This window comes from Falco biarmicus, chromosome 6 (genome assembly GCF_023638135.1).
Source record: "Falco biarmicus isolate bFalBia1 chromosome 6, bFalBia1.pri, whole genome shotgun sequence".
Classification (NCBI taxonomy): domain Eukaryota; kingdom Metazoa; phylum Chordata; class Aves; order Falconiformes; family Falconidae; genus Falco; species Falco biarmicus.
In genome coordinates, this window is record NC_079293.1 from 74,619,418 (window position 1) to 74,637,619 (window position 18,202).

The 18,202-nt window shown below is 55.8% G+C and overlaps 1 protein-coding gene across 1 annotated transcript in view; it reads left to right on the forward strand.

Annotated features, from left to right (window-relative positions):
- Positions 1-12,711: 12,711 nt before the first annotated feature.
- RAB10 (RAB10, member RAS oncogene family) overlaps positions 12,712-18,202 on the forward strand; it is a 49,181-nt gene continuing 43,690 nt past the window's right edge. Inside the window, exon 1 of the mRNA XM_056343206.1 lies at positions 12,712-12,845. Within this exon, the coding sequence (XP_056199181.1) occupies positions 12,719-12,845 (127 nt within the window). The 5' untranslated portion in view covers positions 12,712-12,718. The remainder of the gene's footprint in view (positions 12,846-18,202) is intronic.

Below are 18,202 nucleotides of genomic sequence, written 5' to 3' on the forward strand. Positions count from 1 at the left end.
CAGAATGCACGATTGGGATGTGGGATGAAGGATGCAGGACTAGGATTCAGGATTGGGATGCAGAATGCAGGGTGCAGGATGTGAGATACAGGATGCAGGGCTGGGATGTGGGATATGGGTTCAGGATCAGAATGCAGAGTACATGATGTGGGATGCAGGACGTGGGTTACAGGATCCAGGATTTGTGTGCAGGATGCAGAGTAATTTTGTGGGATGCAGGACTGGGATGTGGGGTGCAGGGTACAGGATATGGGATGCAGGATGCAAGATAAGCATGCGTGATGGAGGTTGCAGGTTATGTGATGTGGGATAAGGGATGAAGGACTGGGAATGAGAGTGCAGGATGGAGGATGGGAGAGGCCAGGGGGAGGCGCACAGGTCCATCAGTCCGGCAGGAACAAAGTCCTTTCCTCACGCCTGACAGCTGGAACAGGGATATCTCCCCTGACCCCATCTCCTGCGGGGCCAGGGCAGCGTCACCCTCCCCAGCCATCCCTGTGGTATTTTGGGCTTGCGGGGCTGCCCTAGGCTGTGTGCACCCCTCACCACAGCAAACGACATCCTGCAGGTCCTGTCCCCGGCCCTGCCCCTCTACCAGCCCTGGCACAGCTGGCATGTCCCAGCATGGGCTCACTTGTGGCCCAGTAGGAATAATCCCCAGTGCCTTACGGGAGAGGCAGCGCGGGGCTTCGGTGGGAGATTAAACATTCTTGTGGTTAATCGAGTCTCAGCAGCTGCCTGTTCCCCGGAACCAGAGATTATCCCATAATTAATTAATTAGGGTATTTGCTGCCATACACAGGACTGCCTGGTGCAATCCAAGGCCTCCGTCTCCAGGAGGAGCTTCCAGGGAGGTGGGAGGGGAGATGCTGACAGGGTCCCCTCCCCAAAGGCACAAACCCAGCAGGGAGGGGACAAAGGAGGGAAAGGTGGAGGCGGGGTGGAAGTGGGATGCAGCAGGGGTGGAGGGGAGATGGAAGTGGGATGGGGGGACAATGGAGGGGTGTGTGCAGGGCAGGTGGAGAAGGTGTTGGGGAGGGTGGAAGGGGATGGAGGAGGGATGGAGAGGGGATGGAGGGGGATGGAAGCTTCAACGGAGGGCATGATGGAGGGGGGTGGAAGGGGGGTTGCAACAGCCAGAGATGGAGGAAGGGATGGAGGGGGTGTGGAAGGGGGATGGGAGGGACGATGCAGGGGGGATGGAGACCGTGGTGGAGGCAGGGTGGAGATGACAGGAGGGTGGAGGGGAATGGAGAGGGCAAAAGATGGGCATGGAGGGGGGGATAGAGGGGGACGGAAGAGGGATGGAAAAGGGAGGAAGAGGTTGATGGGGAGATGGAGGAGTGGTGGAGGGGGAGTGGAGGGATGGAAGGGCAGTGGAGGGGATGACAGGACTATGGAATGAGGAGGAAGAAGAGATGCAGGAGGTAGAGGATAGAAGGAGGGGACAGTGGGGGCTATAGAGGGGGTGACTGTTGGGGCCTGGGCTGCCCCGATCCCAGTGCTGGCGGACAAGGACAGGGTACCACAGGACAAGGGTTTACCCTGCACAAGCTGGACATCACTGTACCCCACATCTGTGTCCGGGGGTTCCCACCAGGCTGTGATGCCACTTCTCCACAGGGGCTCTTGGGACAGCTGTGCCCCTGGCTCTGCACTCCCCCTTGTCTTGGCCTCCAGCAATGCCTGGCACTGCCCATGGCACTGCCACAGCCTCTGGGGACAATGCAGGACAGGACAGGGGTCTGCACCAGGGCCACCTCCCCTCTCCTGCCCTGTCCTGGGGAAGGGTCTATCCATGGGGCTGTGCAGTTGTCCCCCGCTGCAGGCACAGACATGGGGAGGGGGGGGATGTGTCCAGCCCCTCCATGGGACAGCACAGGCCTGATCCCATCCCTGCTGCAGCTCCCACATCCTGGCTCCATCCCAAATCCCTGTGCCACGGGGCAGGGACCGTGGTGCTGCCCGGCTCTGCCTGTGGCACTGGCCCAGCGTCCCCAGGGCAGATGGATTCAAGGGCACCATAGCCCTGCGCTCCCAGCAGCCCCTGGCCTGGTGCCCCTGCCCCCAAATCCCCCCCCAGGACCAGGCTGTGGTGACAGGCAGGGGTGGGGTGACACATAGGAAGGTGGGGGGATATTTAAGCCAGGCATGAGATAAGGGCAAAGTGACACAGGGATAGGGTGACATGTCAGGAGAGGTGACATGTAGGGACCCGGTGACGTAGGGATGAGGTGACATGTAGAGGCAAAATGGCGTGTAGGGACGTGGTGCCATGTAGGGCAGGGAGCCATGCAGAGACGGTCCCTTGCCCGCAGGTGTCAGCCCGGGACTGGAGCATGCTGTGGTGGCCAGTGGCCACTGGCCTGGCCTCTGGGCTGACCTTCAAGGCAGCGCAGGGCTGTCCCCACGGTGGTGGGACCGGACTGGGACAGCGGACCCCCATTGTGACCCTCCTGGGCCAGCCCTGGAGTGTATGGGCAGAGACACTATGGGGCACAGGGCCACGCACCTCTCCCCACCCTCTCCCCACATGCTTCTCTCCCCTCCCCTCCCTCTCCCTCTCCCTCTCCCTCTCCCTCTCCCTCTCCCTCTCCCTCTCCCTCTCCCTCTCCCTCTCCCTCTCCCTCTCCCTCTCCCTCTCCCTCTCATCACAGCAGCCCTCAAAGCAGCTGAGGCAGAGCCCTGACCCCCTGCTGCCCCCCCACTCTTTGCTCCACGGGGGGGATACATTGCGCACAGGGGCCACACTCTGGGCCCCAGGGGACCCCCATCACCAGCTTTACCCCACCTATGTAAGAAGAGGTGGGGATGTTGGGGGACCCTGGGGCAGCCCTGGGCAGGGGGGAGGGGGGGCTGGTGGCATGCCCAGTGACATGCCAGTGGGTTTGGGGGTGCAGGATGGCATGTGGGCGGCTGAGCACCCGTGGGGATGCATTGCCGGGCTCTGAGTCACGGGGTGGGGTGCAGGGCAAGCCTGGGGTGGAGGAAGCCACGTGGTGACTCACGGCCACGCTGGCCCCACCATCATGTCCCCGTGTGGGGCGAGGGGGGCACTGCCCCACTCCCACCCAGGCCCCAGGGTTCAAGGGTCTGTGTCCCGCCAGGGATGCCACCCCCTCTCTGGTTTGCTGTGGGTACCACAATGGCATCAGTGCCACAGCCAAGGTGGGGCTGAGCATCCCAGGGGTGACACTGGGCTGGCCGGCACAGGGGATGTGGTCCGGGTGCCATGCGGGATGCCATTCACAGCCTGATTGTGGGCCTGGGTCAGCCCCAAAATGCTGCCGTGACTGCAGTGGGGCTGGGGGTCCCAGTTTCCATCACTTTGGCTTTTCCACTCCTCCCCATCCCATGTCCCCATGTCTCACAGCCACCCTGGGACACTGCAGCCATCCCTTGGGGGTCATGGCTGCTGTCAGGACAACGCAGACACCCCTGAGAAGCTGTATCCAGCCCTTGGAAATCTGGCTGGCTTTGGGTACCGCAGCCACCCCTGGGGACACTGCAGCCACTCCTGAGACACCAGTGCCAGACCTGGGGCACCATGGTCACCCCTCAGCCACCAAGGCTGTTTCTGGGACAGCACAGTCACCTCTGAGACACTGTGGTCACCCCAGGGACACTGCAGACACCTCTGGGACGCTGTGGCTGACCCTGCAACACTGTGGTCATCTCTGGGACGCCACAGCCATCTTTGGGACACCTTGGCACCCATTGGACACCACCCCACCCCTGGCCACCCCTCCTCCTGTCCTGGCCTGGCTGCTTGTGGGCCCTGGTCCACAGGGTGCTGAGCGGAGGCACATTGGGTGCAGTTTCCCCTTGGGTTTCTTCCCACCCCACTGCTTCCCAGGCCCCCCCGCACCTTGCCCATGCCCACTCCCCAGTGCTGCTGTGGGGCTCCCCAGTGGCAGGGCCCCCAGCACAGGTGGCTGTTGCCCTCGCCCTGGCTGTGTAGGGGACTCTGTGCTGGCAGTTGTCATGGGATGGAGTGGGGTGGAGTGGGAAGGAGCTATGACCCCCTGAGCCCCCCGAGCTCCTGTGGAAACACAGCCAAACTCCACTCAGAGAGATGCTTCGTGCTGGAAAAAATGCTGGAAAATGCCAAACAAGCCAATTCCCAGCTCTTGTGGGTGGCTGGAAGGAGCCAGGGAGGCTGTGGCCCCATGTACCCCCCAGCTGCTGGGACACCCAGCACCCTTGTCCTGGGGCAGCCCCCTGGGGCTGGGGGGTCCAGGGCTGCCCAGACTTGGCAAAGCCACAGGCCAGAGTCGTTAAGGAATTAATGAGGAGTGGGAGGGAAGCCCTGTCAAGCCAGGCAGGTTTCTGACAGCCTAATCATGCCAGTGTCACTCGTAGCGAGGCCAGAGGCTGTGCTGATGAGGGTGGTGGTGATGAAGAGCCCTCCAGCTTGACATCCATGGCACGGTGACAGTGGGGCAGCAAGGATGGACATGCCGGCTGCTGGCAGCAGGGTGGCGGGAGATCTTCTGATGCCCTTCCCATGGTCTGCCCCGGTCTCTCTGGTTTTCCTGGCTGCCTGGCCCAGGCAGCAGCATCAGCTGGAGCCAGACAGATGTGGGAGGGAACGATGCCCAGTGCCAGTGCTGGTGGTGATGCTCTGCCACCCATGGGATCATGCGGTCCCCACCCCATGTCCTTCAGTATCGCGGTCCCTGGGTTAGTTGGGACACCCTGAGCTCTCTGCCGGAGCTATGCACAAGGGGTAAGGGTGCCAGGGACATGCTGGGATCTACTGCACATGCCCCAGCACAGTAGCCTCTCTTAGCCACCGACAGCCCCCCCTTCCCCATGGGCACACGGTGCTCAGCCCCCAGCTGCACCCAGGGCAGGGCTCACCAGTGCCACCAGCTCCCTCCTCCCCAAACCCTCATCCCAGGTGCTTTGAAAGCTGCTCAACTCAGGGCAGAAGGGATCTGAGGGCACTTGGCCTTCACCTCCCCCCCAGCTCCTCACCTTCCCTGCGGTCCCTCATCCCCAGGTCCCGGTGCCATTCAGCACGGCTTACTGCCACTGCTCAGCCCTGTCATGCCTTTGCTTTAAAGCAAGGTTGCAGTGGGAGTATTCCCAGGCTGCCAAAACCCTCCTATCCCAGCTGCTGCCAGAAAAATGCTGCTGCGCACATGGAAGTGCACAGGTTGGGAGTAGGGACATGGGCTGGGAGCAGGGACAATGGTCTCCATGCTGGCAGCATTGTGTTGACATTCCTTAGGGTTTTTTTCTTCAGGTTTAACTAACTGGTGATGGTGTTGGCTGGACCAGCCCTGGAGAAAAGCCTGTCCTCCCTGACAGGGAAAGGATATGTCCCTGTGTGATGCTGTCCCCAGCCTGGGCTGCAGCTGAGAGGCTGGATCCTCTCGCTTGCCCCCCACCGATGATCTTTCTCACTCTGAACCTTCTTCTCTTGACTTTAACAAGGGGAAAGGGACCCTGGGGGTCCAGCGGGCATTTGGCTGCTTTCACCCAAAACCAGCTCACTAGCATCCCCAGAGATCCACTGGATTCATTTCCCCCTTTCCCTCCTCCATGGCAGTTTTGCAGTTCAGCTCGGTCACATCCCCATCTGCTTGTGGCGCTCCCCATCCACCACACGCTCCCGGCTTCCCTCATGCTGTCCCCGTTTCAACATGCTGAGCTGCTGATGAGGGAGCTTGTGAAGCAGCAGAGTCTATCTGGATGCTTCTCTCTTCCCAGCACTGCCAGGGAGTGTGGGAGGGTGCCCGAGGAGCCACCCATCTCAAATCCCAGGCCAAGCTGCCTCCCAGCATCCCTGGCTGAGCCCCATCCCACAGCCAAGCAGCTGGAGCTGGGGGGAGATCAGCTGTTTGCCCAAAAGCCGCCTGTTAAACCAGTTGATGTTTGCCCGATCTCTTCTCCTCAGGACCTGGAGCTGCTCTAGTTGCCCATCATGGCCTCTCTGAGAGCAAAGGCCACCCTGCCCCGTGGTGCCCCTGCCACTACCCCTGGCATGTCACCCCTCTCAGCACAGGGCACCTTTCTGTTCCTCTATGACTCAAGAGATGTGTCCTGCCACGCCGCTTCTTAAAAGATATCTGGGAATGAGCCTCTGGCTTCTGCTAAATCCTCCCAACCCACGCTGCAAACGCCTCCTTCCCTGCCCAGACAACCCCTACCCAGCAAGTTGGGTTGCCTGGACAGGGCTTGGCAGAAGAAATGGCTCTTGGTCATCCACTGTGGACCCTGCGGGCAGGACCAGGCTGCCTCCACCTCCCGGCTGTGGCACCTATGGGAAGAGGCAGCACAAGCAGAGCTCAGCACAGGGTGGGCTGTGGGAGCCTGGGGAGCATAAGCTCTGCTGAGGGGGGCTGTGGGTAGCAGCTGTGAGCATCCCTGGTGCGGGCCAGCTGCAGCCTCGGGCTCCAGCCACCCCTTGGGCTGAGGTCTGGGGTGTTCTGGCTTTTTCAGACCATGAGCTGAGCATTTGTGCATGGCACAGGAGGGAAGCAAAAGAGGAGCTCTCACAGCTGCCCGGGAAGGCAGCAAGGGAATCGCCCTGGTGCAAGATTCACCCTGTACTGAAAGCAGGGGAGCTGGAGGGGCAAGCACAGCTCACACTAAGCCTGGATTTAGGGTGGATCAGTTTGCCAGCAGCTGACTCCTCTATAATTAGATGGCAGCGGCGGTATGGGAGCCAGCTCGGGGCGCAGATCTCCAACATCTTCCTTCCCATCCACAGTCATGTTGTTAAAGGAAACTGTCCATTTTCCAAATGACCCCCAGATGCTTAAGACAGCTGGGTAAGTGATGAGCTGCATCTCCTGATGAACAGGAGATGAGGGATAAAAGCTACTACAAAGTGCTGCCTCTCATGCAGGCCCCTGGGGCTGCCCTCGAGGAGAAGACCTTCTGATGCAGAGGATGAATCCTGTTGGGATGTAGGGCTGGATGGCTTAGTGGAATCTTGTGTCACTTCGCCAATCACTGGCCACACTAACGAGGGGCTGGAAAGAGCTTCGGGTGCTGCAGGCTGGGAGCCTAGATGTGCCCAGTGCCCCTTGTCTGCGGCCCCCGAGCCATGTCCTGGCTCTGCCCCGACTCCTGTGTGACATGGGGAAACTGCAGCCGCTTGTTGAGGTCCCGCAGCCCCAGGCTGCGCCCCATCGTCTCTCTTCCCATCTCTGCTGTTGTCCCATGGGAGCTGAGAGAGGGGGGGAAAAGGGATGGCTGGCAACCACGTGGGAGGCTCCAGGCTTTTATCTTAGATCCGGGTTTTCAACAGATGTGGTGTGAGCAATGTCTGTAAGGCAACTAGATCAGCATCATTGCTCAGAGATTAAAGGATTTAATAATCTGCTGGCAAGATGTAATTGAAAGAGGCAGAGCTCTGGTTGTACAGCGCTCAACAAATGCAGTGGGGCGTTCCCACGCTCCCCCTGAGATCCCTCCAAACCCTCCCCTAAGCAGAATAAATCCCCAGTGTGTGTGTGGGGCAGGTCCCTTTCTACACGGAACCAGGGACTAATGCTTCATCTGCCTTTGTAGGTAATGACTTATTTATCGTTAGCATGCTCCTAGGGAGCTCTTCATTCAGTGACCTCAAGCTGCTCCACAAAGAATAAGGAACTGGGGGCGGCACTGCCTCTGCAACAGGTACGCGGCAAGTCCCTGGGCACCGGGGGAGAGCGGTGCTGCTGCTTGCTGGAGGTCAAAGCATCATTCAGCAGCAGCAGCAAGCCGGCAGTCACTGCTTCTCAGTCCCTCGTTCCAATCACTGCTCTGCTCCCTGGTGAAAAACCGTAGAAAACAAGGCAGTGACTGGCTCTGCAAAGCACTGACGACAACAATGCAGAGCTTCTTCCCCCACTCGCTGGCAGCGTGGGATCATGTCCCAGCATAACCAAGTGATGTTACAACCGGAGGGCAGAAACTTTTGGCAGCAGACAGAGGGGGCTGAACCGGGGCAGGGGGCAGAGGCATGGGAAGACAGAGGTCTTTAAGCATTAAACCTGGGTAAGGAGCGGCTGCGAGCACATGGCCGAAGTCTGCCCCGTTGCATTGCGCAGAGGCAGACCAGGCAGCGGCGAGGGCAGAAAGCTCATCAGACACGTCCGAGCGCGCTGTCTGCTGCTGGGCAGAGCCCTGCTGAGCTGCCGGTGCTGGCACTGCCTTGCCAGAAGCCGAGCCGAGGTGACTGTGCAGAAGTAAGAGATGCGCCTGGCACACTGAGCTGCTGCCAAAGGCACTGGGCTCTACATGACCTTTGCATCCTCGGTGCTGCCTGGAAGTGCTGACAAAGTCCTTCTGCTCCTGACAGGGTGATGCCAACTGGAAGAGAAAACAGGGGCGACGGTCCCCGTTTCAGGGACGTGGAGCCGCCTTTCTTGCTCCTCTTTTTCTCTAGTTGTCCACTGCAGCCTGAGAGACATATGGGGTAAGAGGCAGGGATGTGTGATCCAAGGTGGTGAAAGCCCAACCCTGCCAGCAGCAGTGGTGAGAGCTGCCCCAAACACTGGCCCGTTCTGCCACTGGCAAAATGTCCTCATCCAAAGCTGCTTGATCTGTCTGTGCAGATCAGCTGGAGGCAGGAGGGTGGCTGGGAAGCCTGGTGAGACCCAACACCATGTATGAAGATATCTGCAAAAGAGAAAAGCAGTGTGGAGGACCCACCTTGCATCACTTTTACTTCCCCTCCTCAGGAATTCATCTTTCTGACAAAGCTTATTTCTTACATTGGGTTCTCCAGGGGTGTCTCAAAAAATTCACCCAGTTACTGGGTTTAGCTTGACATTTATTCATTTTGAGTTCCCCTGCCTCAGTGACAACAGCAGCAAAATCCAAAAGGCAGTTGGGCACTGCATGTGCCTACAGCCAGAGGGGTGGCTGGAGCTCAGAGCTCCCAGCCTGGTGCCCAGGGTACTTGCAGCACAGACCACGCTGTGGTCACCACTGCTAAGAGGATGATGTCATATGGAAGCAGGTGGAGCAACTTCAACCCATTTTGTGTTCTTCCTCAGACAATGTCCTGTGCATCTGGGACTGCTATTGTCAGCTCTGTCAGGGCTCTTGTCATAGTCGTAGAATCACAGAATGTTTTGGGTTGGAAGGTACCTTAAAAACCATCTAGTCCCACCACCCTGCCACGGGCAGGGACCCCTCCCCCCAACCCAGGCTGCCCCCAGCCCCGTCCAGCCTGGCCTTGAGCACTGCCAGGGATGGGGCACCCACAGCTGCTCTGGGCAGCCTGGGCCAGCGCCTCGCCGCCCTCAGCACAAAACATTTCTTCTTTGTATCTAGTCTGAATCTCCCCTCTTTTAGTTTAAAACCATCACCCCTCGTCCTATCGCTACAGGCCCTGCTAAAAAGTCTGTCTCCATCTCTCATAAGCCCTCTTTAAGTGCTGGCAGGTGCTCTAAGGTCTCCCCGCAGCCTTCTCCTCCCCAGGCTGAGCCACCCCAGCTCTCCCAGCCTGTCCCCACAGCAGGGCTGCTCCAGCCCCTGAGCATCTCCCTGGCCTCCTCTGGCCCCGCTCCAGCAGGTCCATTATGGACCAGGGTCCAACAGGCCCCCTTATGTTGGGAGCCCCAGAGCTGGACACAGTGCTGCAGGTGGGGGTCTCAACAGAGTGGAGCAGAAGGGGGAGAATCACCTCCTTTAACCCCCTGGTCACACTTCTTTTGATGCAGCCCAGCCACGTCCTTACACAAGTTTTGGGTTCCAGCTGTTCCTGAAGTGGTGGGAGCTGGAGGTTACCAAGGGCTGGGAGGGTCTGTGCTGGAGGGCTGCATGCGAGCTTATTGCTCAAGGTGAAGGACCCAAAATGGTGGGACCAGAACCTCCTCAGATGGCCTGACCTGTGCCTGTGGCCAAGCAGCGGAGCAGAGCAGCGGAGCAGAGCAGCGGAGCAGAGCAGCGGAGCCCCTGTCCCTGCCTTGGCTGGGGGAGGAGTTAGAGAAAACAAAGATTCCTGTTTGCTGCGGCTGCTGATGCCTCCTGGATGACAAAGATCTCTTCCATCCCTGCACACACCAAGGGCTGGGCCCTGCTTTGTGAGAGGATTTGAGTAACCAACAAGCCTAGCATGTCACCACCCTCCCCAAGCAAACCTCCTCAAACTTAAATATTGTTGCACAACTTGCTTGTGATTCACTTTTCCCCTCCCTGTGTCAAGATCTGGAGGGCATGCATCTGTGGCGTGGTGTTGCAACCCTGGCTGCTCAGCTGTTCCTGGCAAGCGGGCTCTGACAGACTGGAAGAGGCTGCCAGGTGCTGCTGGCTCTCCCCTTACACCCCATTCCTCCTAATTTGGTAATTACCCCCTGTCACATCAGGTCAGTGCCCTATTGAGATCAGGACAGAAGACTCTTCTGGTGGGGAGAGCTGAGAACTGTTCCACCTCTCAGTGGACATTCCCAAACCTACCAGCCCTGCAGCGATGGTCTCCTGACCAGGATTTACCATCAAACCAAGAGCAAGGGTGTCTTTGTCCTCAGTGGGGCGTGTCCCACAGGATCAGTTCCCTTAGGGGGGGTAACATTTAACATCAGGGCCAGTCTTAGAAACCAGACAGAAAATACTTCGCCTTGTTTGCAGGTGGGATATGTGAGACTTCTACTGCTTCCTCTCTAGGATCCTATAAGATAAACTCCTTTGAAGTCCACTAACAAGCTCTCCAAGACAAAAGGTTGTTTCAAGCATTGGTGTAAACATCTAGCAATGTGCTTGTCCTGATAAACCTTTGGAGAGTGACTGGAAGCTGCCTGCCTGTGGGTCCCCGGTATCTGTGGCAGTGTCTTCACCACGGAGCTCTCCATGAATACTGGTGTTTTTCCCCTTATCTGCTCAGTCATAGACAGGAAGCGTTTCATACGGTGCCCTTAAACTGATCTAGCAAAGTGCTAAAAATAAACCTTCTTTGTGAAACCGCAAACTCCTGCCCTATCTGCTGTGTCAGCTCCTGGAGCAAACCCGCTGCAGAGTTCAAGGTTTCTTGAGACAGAGCCTTGTACCCCACTAACCGAGGGGAAACGTGCCTGCAAACAGGAGCCGCCAAGGCTGAGAAATCAAAATACAAAGGAAATAAACATGAGTGTCAGTCTCCAGAGACGTCCTAAGCTGTACTTTGGGAGAGGCTGGGTGGGAGGGACACGACTGGTATTGAACGTTTTGAGGTAATGCACCCTTCAAATAGCGGGAAATTACTGATCACAGAATACTTAATTATGCAAGCAAATTGCCATCAGCAGCATGTAGGCTTGCGCTGCGGGACAGCTTGGGTTCCAACACCCACGCGTGCCCTCTTGCTTGGCACGCACTGCTCCGGCCTGGTTGAAGCGAGGGGGGCTGTAACACACTCCCTGTGACGGGGCATCTCAGCTGGCTTCAGTGGTGACCCTGCCGCTTGGCTCTCAGCAGTTGGTGGCCAAATGCCCTGAGCACCCAGGTAGCCACAAGGAGGTACCTCACACCTGCTGGCAGTTTGACCCAGCTGCTACCCGGGTCCATCGTGCCGGTTTGACCCAGCCGCCATCCGAGTCCATCGTGCCGCGCTGCGCTGGCCGAGCCCCGGCCCCAGCGTGGCGGCGTGCCCGGGTTCTGCCTGCCATGGCTGGTGGAGGCTGGTGAGGGGGGCTCCCTCTGTGCCACCCCCGGCCTGTTGTGCTCAGGGCCTCGGTGCCCCGGCAGCGCTGCCATGGCGGTGCCCAGCCCTGGCCGCTGCGGGCTCAGGCCGGCTCCCGGCAGGCTGGCGGCCGCTGCGGGACCGTGCTCAACCCGCGGGGCCCAGGCCCAGCCTGCGGGGCCCGGCGGGGCGGCCTGAGGCGCAGGCGGCCCGGTGAGGCCGCCCCCGGGCCTGGGGGGCCGCCGGCTGCGGGGGTGGTGACCCTGGGAGAGTGGCGGGGCCTCGGGGTACGGCGACAGAGCTGCCGGGCTCACGGCCAGTCCCGGGGCGGGGCGGGGCGGGCCACCAAGGCCGGGCCGGGGTCCCAAAGAGGGCGCGGAACCGCCGCCCGCCGCCAGGGGGCGTCCTCCGCACCCCCCGCCGCCGGGACGTCACCCCCGGGGGAGGAGGAGAGACTGGCAGGAGAGCTTAGCCAATCAGAGCCCCGGTAAGCGAGGAGGGGGCGGGACTTCCGGCGGCTCGAGGGTGGGAGGGCGGGGCCGCCTCCTCCCCGCAAGGCCCCGCCCCGGCGCGCGGCCGCGAGCTCGGGTGACGTCACCACGCCGGGGTTCTGCGGCGGGACGCGGGTGCGCGCGCCGCCCCCCCATACCCCACCCCCGCCGTGCAGCCCCGTTGCCGCCAGGGCCGCGCGCCCGCGTGCTGACGTCAGGGCGTGCGCGCCGCCGCCGCAGGCCTGCGCGGTTACCGAGCGGCGCGCGCAGCCTCGGCAGCGCCTGTGAGGAGCCGCCGCCGTCCGGGGCAGCCGCGCCGGGGGGATCCGCGCCGCGCCGAGCCGAGCCGGGGGGTTATGAGCCCGGGCGCCGCCACCTCCCCGTGAGGAGCAGCGGGCCCGTGGCGGCGCGGGGAGCGGGCGCGGCGCTGGGGCCGCCCCACGACAGGAAGCCATTTTGTGGGCCCCCTCCTCCTCCTCGCTCGTCGCCGCCGCCCTCGCTCGCGGCGCGGCCGGTGCTGCCGGCAGGGGTGGGCGGGCGGAGCCGCGGCGGGGGCGCCCGGTGAAGGAGGGCGGGGGGGCGAGCAGGGGGCCGGAGCGGGCGGCGGCGGCCGCCGCGCCTCCCCATGGCGAAGAAAACCTACGACCTGCTCTTCAAGCTGCTTCTCATCGGGGACTCGGGGGTCGGCAAGACCTGCGTGCTCTTCCGCTTCTCCGACGATGCCTTCAACACCACCTTCATCTCCACCATCGGTCAGTGCGTCCCCCGGGGGTCCGCCGCCCCCCCGGGCACCTCCCTCAGGCGGAACCCCCGCCCCGTGCCCGCCCCGGTGGGCTCTTGCAGCCCTGCCCCGGGCCGCTGCTTCGCAGCTCTTGGTCGCGCTTCTCCCTCTTGTGCCAAAACCCGTGTCCCAGGGTCCAGGGCCACCCCCGGCCCCCCTTCCCCTCCTTGCGTCCCGGAGCCGGCCGCCCCGGTCACACCCGCCGCCGGCTTGGCCTCTGCTGCAGGGAGGAACGAATCGACGTTTCTCCGCAGTTGAGCGCAGCAGTTTTCTCGCCTCTCGGTGACCCTGAGCGACCCCCTCTTTTCCTCCCGTGGGGGTTGCCTTGGCAGCTTGCCCCCCCCCTCCCTCCCTCCGCCAGCTAACGGCCGGAGCCCACCTGGCTCCTTCCATCACTGCCGCGGCCCGCCCCCCCCCCCCCCCCCCCCCGGCGTGCATGAGGGCGGTGGGGTTGCCATCCCTGCACGGTACCTTCCCGGCTATTGATGTGGCTTAGCAGAAATGATTACAGATTACGCTTGTGGGTGGGGTCTGTTTTCTCACCCAACAAAGCTGTCCTTCCCTCGCTGCTGAGTGAGCCGCCGGGCTTCTTGGCAAAGCTGACTTTAGCCCTTCGTTGGTGTGCGGCTCCAGATTAAGGTAGTTTCTTTGACATCGTGAAGGAGAGCTGCGTATCCTCCTAGGCATTCCTCTTTACGTTTCATCTGTGCTGTGAGGCAGGCCTTGCACCTAACATCCTTTCTTCCTGGGTTCATCATGTAGCGTTTGGCTTTTTGTTCTGAACACCGGTCTTGCTTTGCAGATGAAGAGTTCAGACGAGCAGCTTCTAACCATCTTGGTGACTGACTGGCAATTTAAGAAAATTCATGCCTCTGCTCTTTCTTGCAGTACCCACTGGTGCAACATGCAGATACCTACATGTGGAAAAATGAAAAACTTGGGGGGTGTTTGATTGGCATCTGGCTTTTTGTGCTTGATACAAATCCCTTAAATGATTGGCTGTACAGCTGTTTGCTGAGGGTAGGAGAACATAGTTTTGGTGTAAATCTTGTTGCTAGGTTTAAGTACACTCCTGTGTACTTCCTCGTTGGTGTTGAAACGTCACCCTAGAAAAGACGCTCTTGAGAAAGCCTTGGGTAATTTAAAGTGAAAGAAGATATATTTGGGACAATTAAGTGTCAAGACATGGTTGTTGCCTAAAAGCATTTAGGGCCTTAGCTTGGGGTTTTGCTGAATTGTTTGAGGGGCATGTGAGTGACGGTTGCTTAATCTTGTTTCTTAGAGTTGCATACCTTGACTATGGAAGGCTGTATTTATTTTGCTGCCGTGGCCATAGTGTAATTCTGCGCTGCTTGGCAAATTCTTACCCAGATCACATGGCATTTGTTGCTTTCTGTGTTTGCTGGGAACATTTATTTCAATTCTCAAAGTTAAAAATAGTCAGCGTCTTAGTTAAGAAGTCAGCAGATGCATGGTGGCTCCAGAGAACTTGTGCTCTTAGTGATGAGCGATTTTTAGTAATTAGTAATTTAGTAATTACTGTTAGTTCTTGGTCTAATTGTAGTTTTGAGCATTCAAGCAGAGTATCATCAGGTTTGGTAGCAAGTGTGCACGTGCAGGGTTTGGAAGTGTTACTGGACAGTCAGACCAATTTAGACCAGTAGGTATTTATTTCTGGAGTACATAAACCATAGTGCATGTACACCTGAAGGCAAACAAGTTTTATTTCCTAAATTCTGAACTAAATATTTAGTTACATGGTGGAATTTAGCAGATTTTTGGGTACAAATAGGTTTTCTGTTTGGTGCTGAATTCCAGGTGCTTAACTGCCCAAAGATGTCTTAAATAATGTATTGTTTCTGTTGTTCTTTTGTAAGTAGCGGGGTAATGAGGAAACTTGGTGGGAAAGTGTCCCGTGCAAAGTAGTGTCAGTTGAAAGGGAGACTGCATTAGCATGTAGCCCATCCATGAATGAAAAATCTTGAACTGGGTTAAAATACCTGTCCATTTAGTTGTTCTCCGCATTATTACAACAAAGCGATTGAGTAATCATTTTGAAAATACGTTATCTCAAACTATCACCAGTAAATACAGTTTTTAGACTTTCTTAGGTTTTCCTCTGCTGCAGCAGTGATGGCAGCAATGGCAATCCAGGAACATAACATGGAGCCTGGAAAGGTGCTTTGCCTGGTGGTACCTGCTGCCATAAGTCCTGCAACAGTAGCTGTGCAACTTGGGCTGCTTTTGCAGCTGTAAGTGGGGAGTTTCAGGAAAAAACTCAGGTGGAGTCTTTGACATGTAGCAACAAGGAAATACTATTTCCAAAGCACTTGTGTACGCAATAGGGGACATGGAAGGTGACAGGCTTATTGACTGAATTGCTCCTTATATTTAAAAAAACCCAAACAACAAACTTGGTAGCTTGTTAGCTCTGATTCGTGGCTCTGTGTTTACACTGAGCTCCACCAAAGACCTGAGATAGCCAAGGAAGTGAAACTTGGCGTAGTGTTGGTGGCTGTAAGCAGGGACTGGCTGAGTCTTTCTAGTCTTCATAGGAAAAGACAGGTCTCAAAGAATATTGAAACTAGCCTGCGTATATATAAAGACAAGTGTGTGTGGCGGGCAGTGTTTTAATTCTATAAAACCCGAGGGTTGTCTGCATATGTAAGTGAAGATACAATAATAATGCATTTCTACTTTGTGTTAGTAACTTATATTTACTTACTCTCATTTTTACACATTTATAGGACGGATGAAGCATGATCCATGATGGAAGCTGGGATATAATTTACTATACCTGTAATTTAGTATACTCTTTAAACATTTGACTTTGAATCACTTCAATCTAATATTTCCTGCTAAAACAGCAGTTAATCTTTTGGATGTGATGAGGTGCATGTGTGAATGATTTCATTACCCTGTCTAGATGTACTATAAATAATCCAGATGGCTCTTCTGCAAGAATCCCTAAGTCATCGTAACCTCCCTGGGGAGAGCAGGGGCCTTGTCCTCAAATGCTGTGCTGCTGTTTTCAGGTAGAAAGGGAATAAGTTAGAGAAGACTTAGTCTGTCACAAACCATTTTTAATTTTAATAACTCTTCAGTAATCCTCTGGTGCAAAAATCATTTTTGTTATCTTTTTTGAGAAATTGTGGTCACTTTTCAGTTGTGTTCTACAAGATGCTCTACAGTTGAGTCAGGTCTGGTGGTGGTAGCTGTTCCTCTAGACAGTGATGTTCCCCTTAGGAGTGTGGTGCTCCTAAGCACAGAATACTGGCGACTTCTCTTAATGGGCTGCTGCCTGGTCTCCCCTCTCCCCTAACACTGCTAATTTTAGTATTTTCTCTGCTGCCACTTGTGCTACTAGTAGATTTTCTTTATTTTTAATGTTAAAAATGTTAGTACAAGTAACTTCCGGTCAATGTATACTTAAGATCTTCATTTTCTTTAGCAATTTTTTTTTTTACTGGCATTCAATGTGTCAAGTTGATGACAGTTTGAAGTGAAGCATTGAAAAATGATCTGTCAGAGCTCAGCAGGCACACTTTGTGAAGCTGTTCAGGGTCAGCAGGTAAAGCCCTGCCCTTTGCTGCCTGGACATAAGCAGGTGGAGGGGTCTGTTCCTGCAAGGCTGTCTGTCTAAAAATGTGAATGTCAAAACTGAACTCGAGCATGTAATTGCTATTGTTTGACTAAGTGAAATGCAAATTAAGATGAGTCACAAAAAATGTTTTCCCATGAAATCTGACTACCTCTAGTAATGCACTCAAGAGAACAAAGGGTATGTAATCGTTGTGAGATTCCCTCTAAATGCTACTGATATAGCTAAAGCATCCATGGATCTTAACCCATACTGAAGATGCAGTTTTGTTCTGCTTTTCTGGACTTTACTCACACTGATTGCAACTCTACAAAACTGAAGAGAGGGAGAAAAAGCAGTGTGATGTTTGAGGTTTGATCACCCCTTATTTTATTCTGAACACATACAAGTTCTTGATGGCAAAGCTGTGCTGGGAGTGTGCAAGTCTCTATTGTTTTAAATGCGAAGGTTTCTGACAATATTGTTTTTTTCTCGTTTGTTTGTTTATTTGGCCTTTACTAGAAGTGATTTTGAGTTGCTAAGCACTGACTGTGGAATCATTGCGTATTGCTAAATTTAAGCAGTGATGTTTTCAAAAATCTGTCCTCAGATATCAAAAATATTAAATACAAGTTTCTTCTTACATCTTGGAAGGATTTATTTGCCCATGATTGTGATATATTAATATTGGGAAGGAAGGAGTCCGAGGTGGAGAATGGGGAAGAACCTGGCAGATCGTGGCAAAACAAGCTAGGTGCAGATTGTTTTGTATTGTGAAAATGCTTTTTATTGTGCTTGCGGTGAAGTTTGAATAACAAGTAGTTTCTGGGGTCCAAAGAAAGAGTATTACTACAGCAGCTGAAACTACTGGCTTACTTTTCCTTTTTTGTCTCATCTGTAGCTTGTAGGAGCGCAAACAATTTTGAGTTTTGTTTATATTGTCCCCAGGCTGTGGGTTCAGTCCGTATTTGACTCCTGGCATGGAGCAGGTGAATTAGGAAAACAAAAAACCCAACCAGCAAACCACCCCCAACAAACACCCCACACCCAACTCCTGTTCAGTCATTTTTATGACATGGGGTCCACAAATCATCACATATCAAGAGATGCAAAAATAATTTCTACACACAGGTAACTGAGCTGTAAAACTTGCTGTCACAGGAAGTTTTGGAGGGGAAAGTGTAAGCAGGTTCAGAATGAAAGTCGAAGATTGAAGTGACTCCGTCGGTGGCTGTTAGATGTGATGCTCTGGATGCAGTCTCGAGCTTGGGAAACCCCTCAGCTACTGGTTGCTGGAGGTTGAACATGTATTCTTTGGCCTGGAGAGAGTGGTTCTTCTCACTTCTGTCTGCTGGGATGCCCAGGAGAAGGGTTATAGAGTGGATTGGACTTATGAGATATGGGATGATTGGGGTGGGGAGGGGTTTTCTTTTTGTTTTACTGGTTTTCTTTTTTTTTTTTAATCTAGGGCCACAGATAATGAGCAGCAGTTTTGCTGCATGCCTCGCAGCGCTGTGTGTGGATGGCTGTACGGTGAAAAGCTGAGAAAGGGAGCTGTCTGGAAACTTTTTTTTTAACATAGCTATTTTTTCAGCTGAGCTGGATCAGTTCCCTGATCTGGCTTCTCATGTTACCATGTAAATCTGTACTGGCAGAGGGCATAGGGCATCTGGGGACATGGAAACACCAGAGTAGGTGGTACTTCTACTGAGCGGTTACTTGTGAAAATTCACTTTAGGGTTGCTATT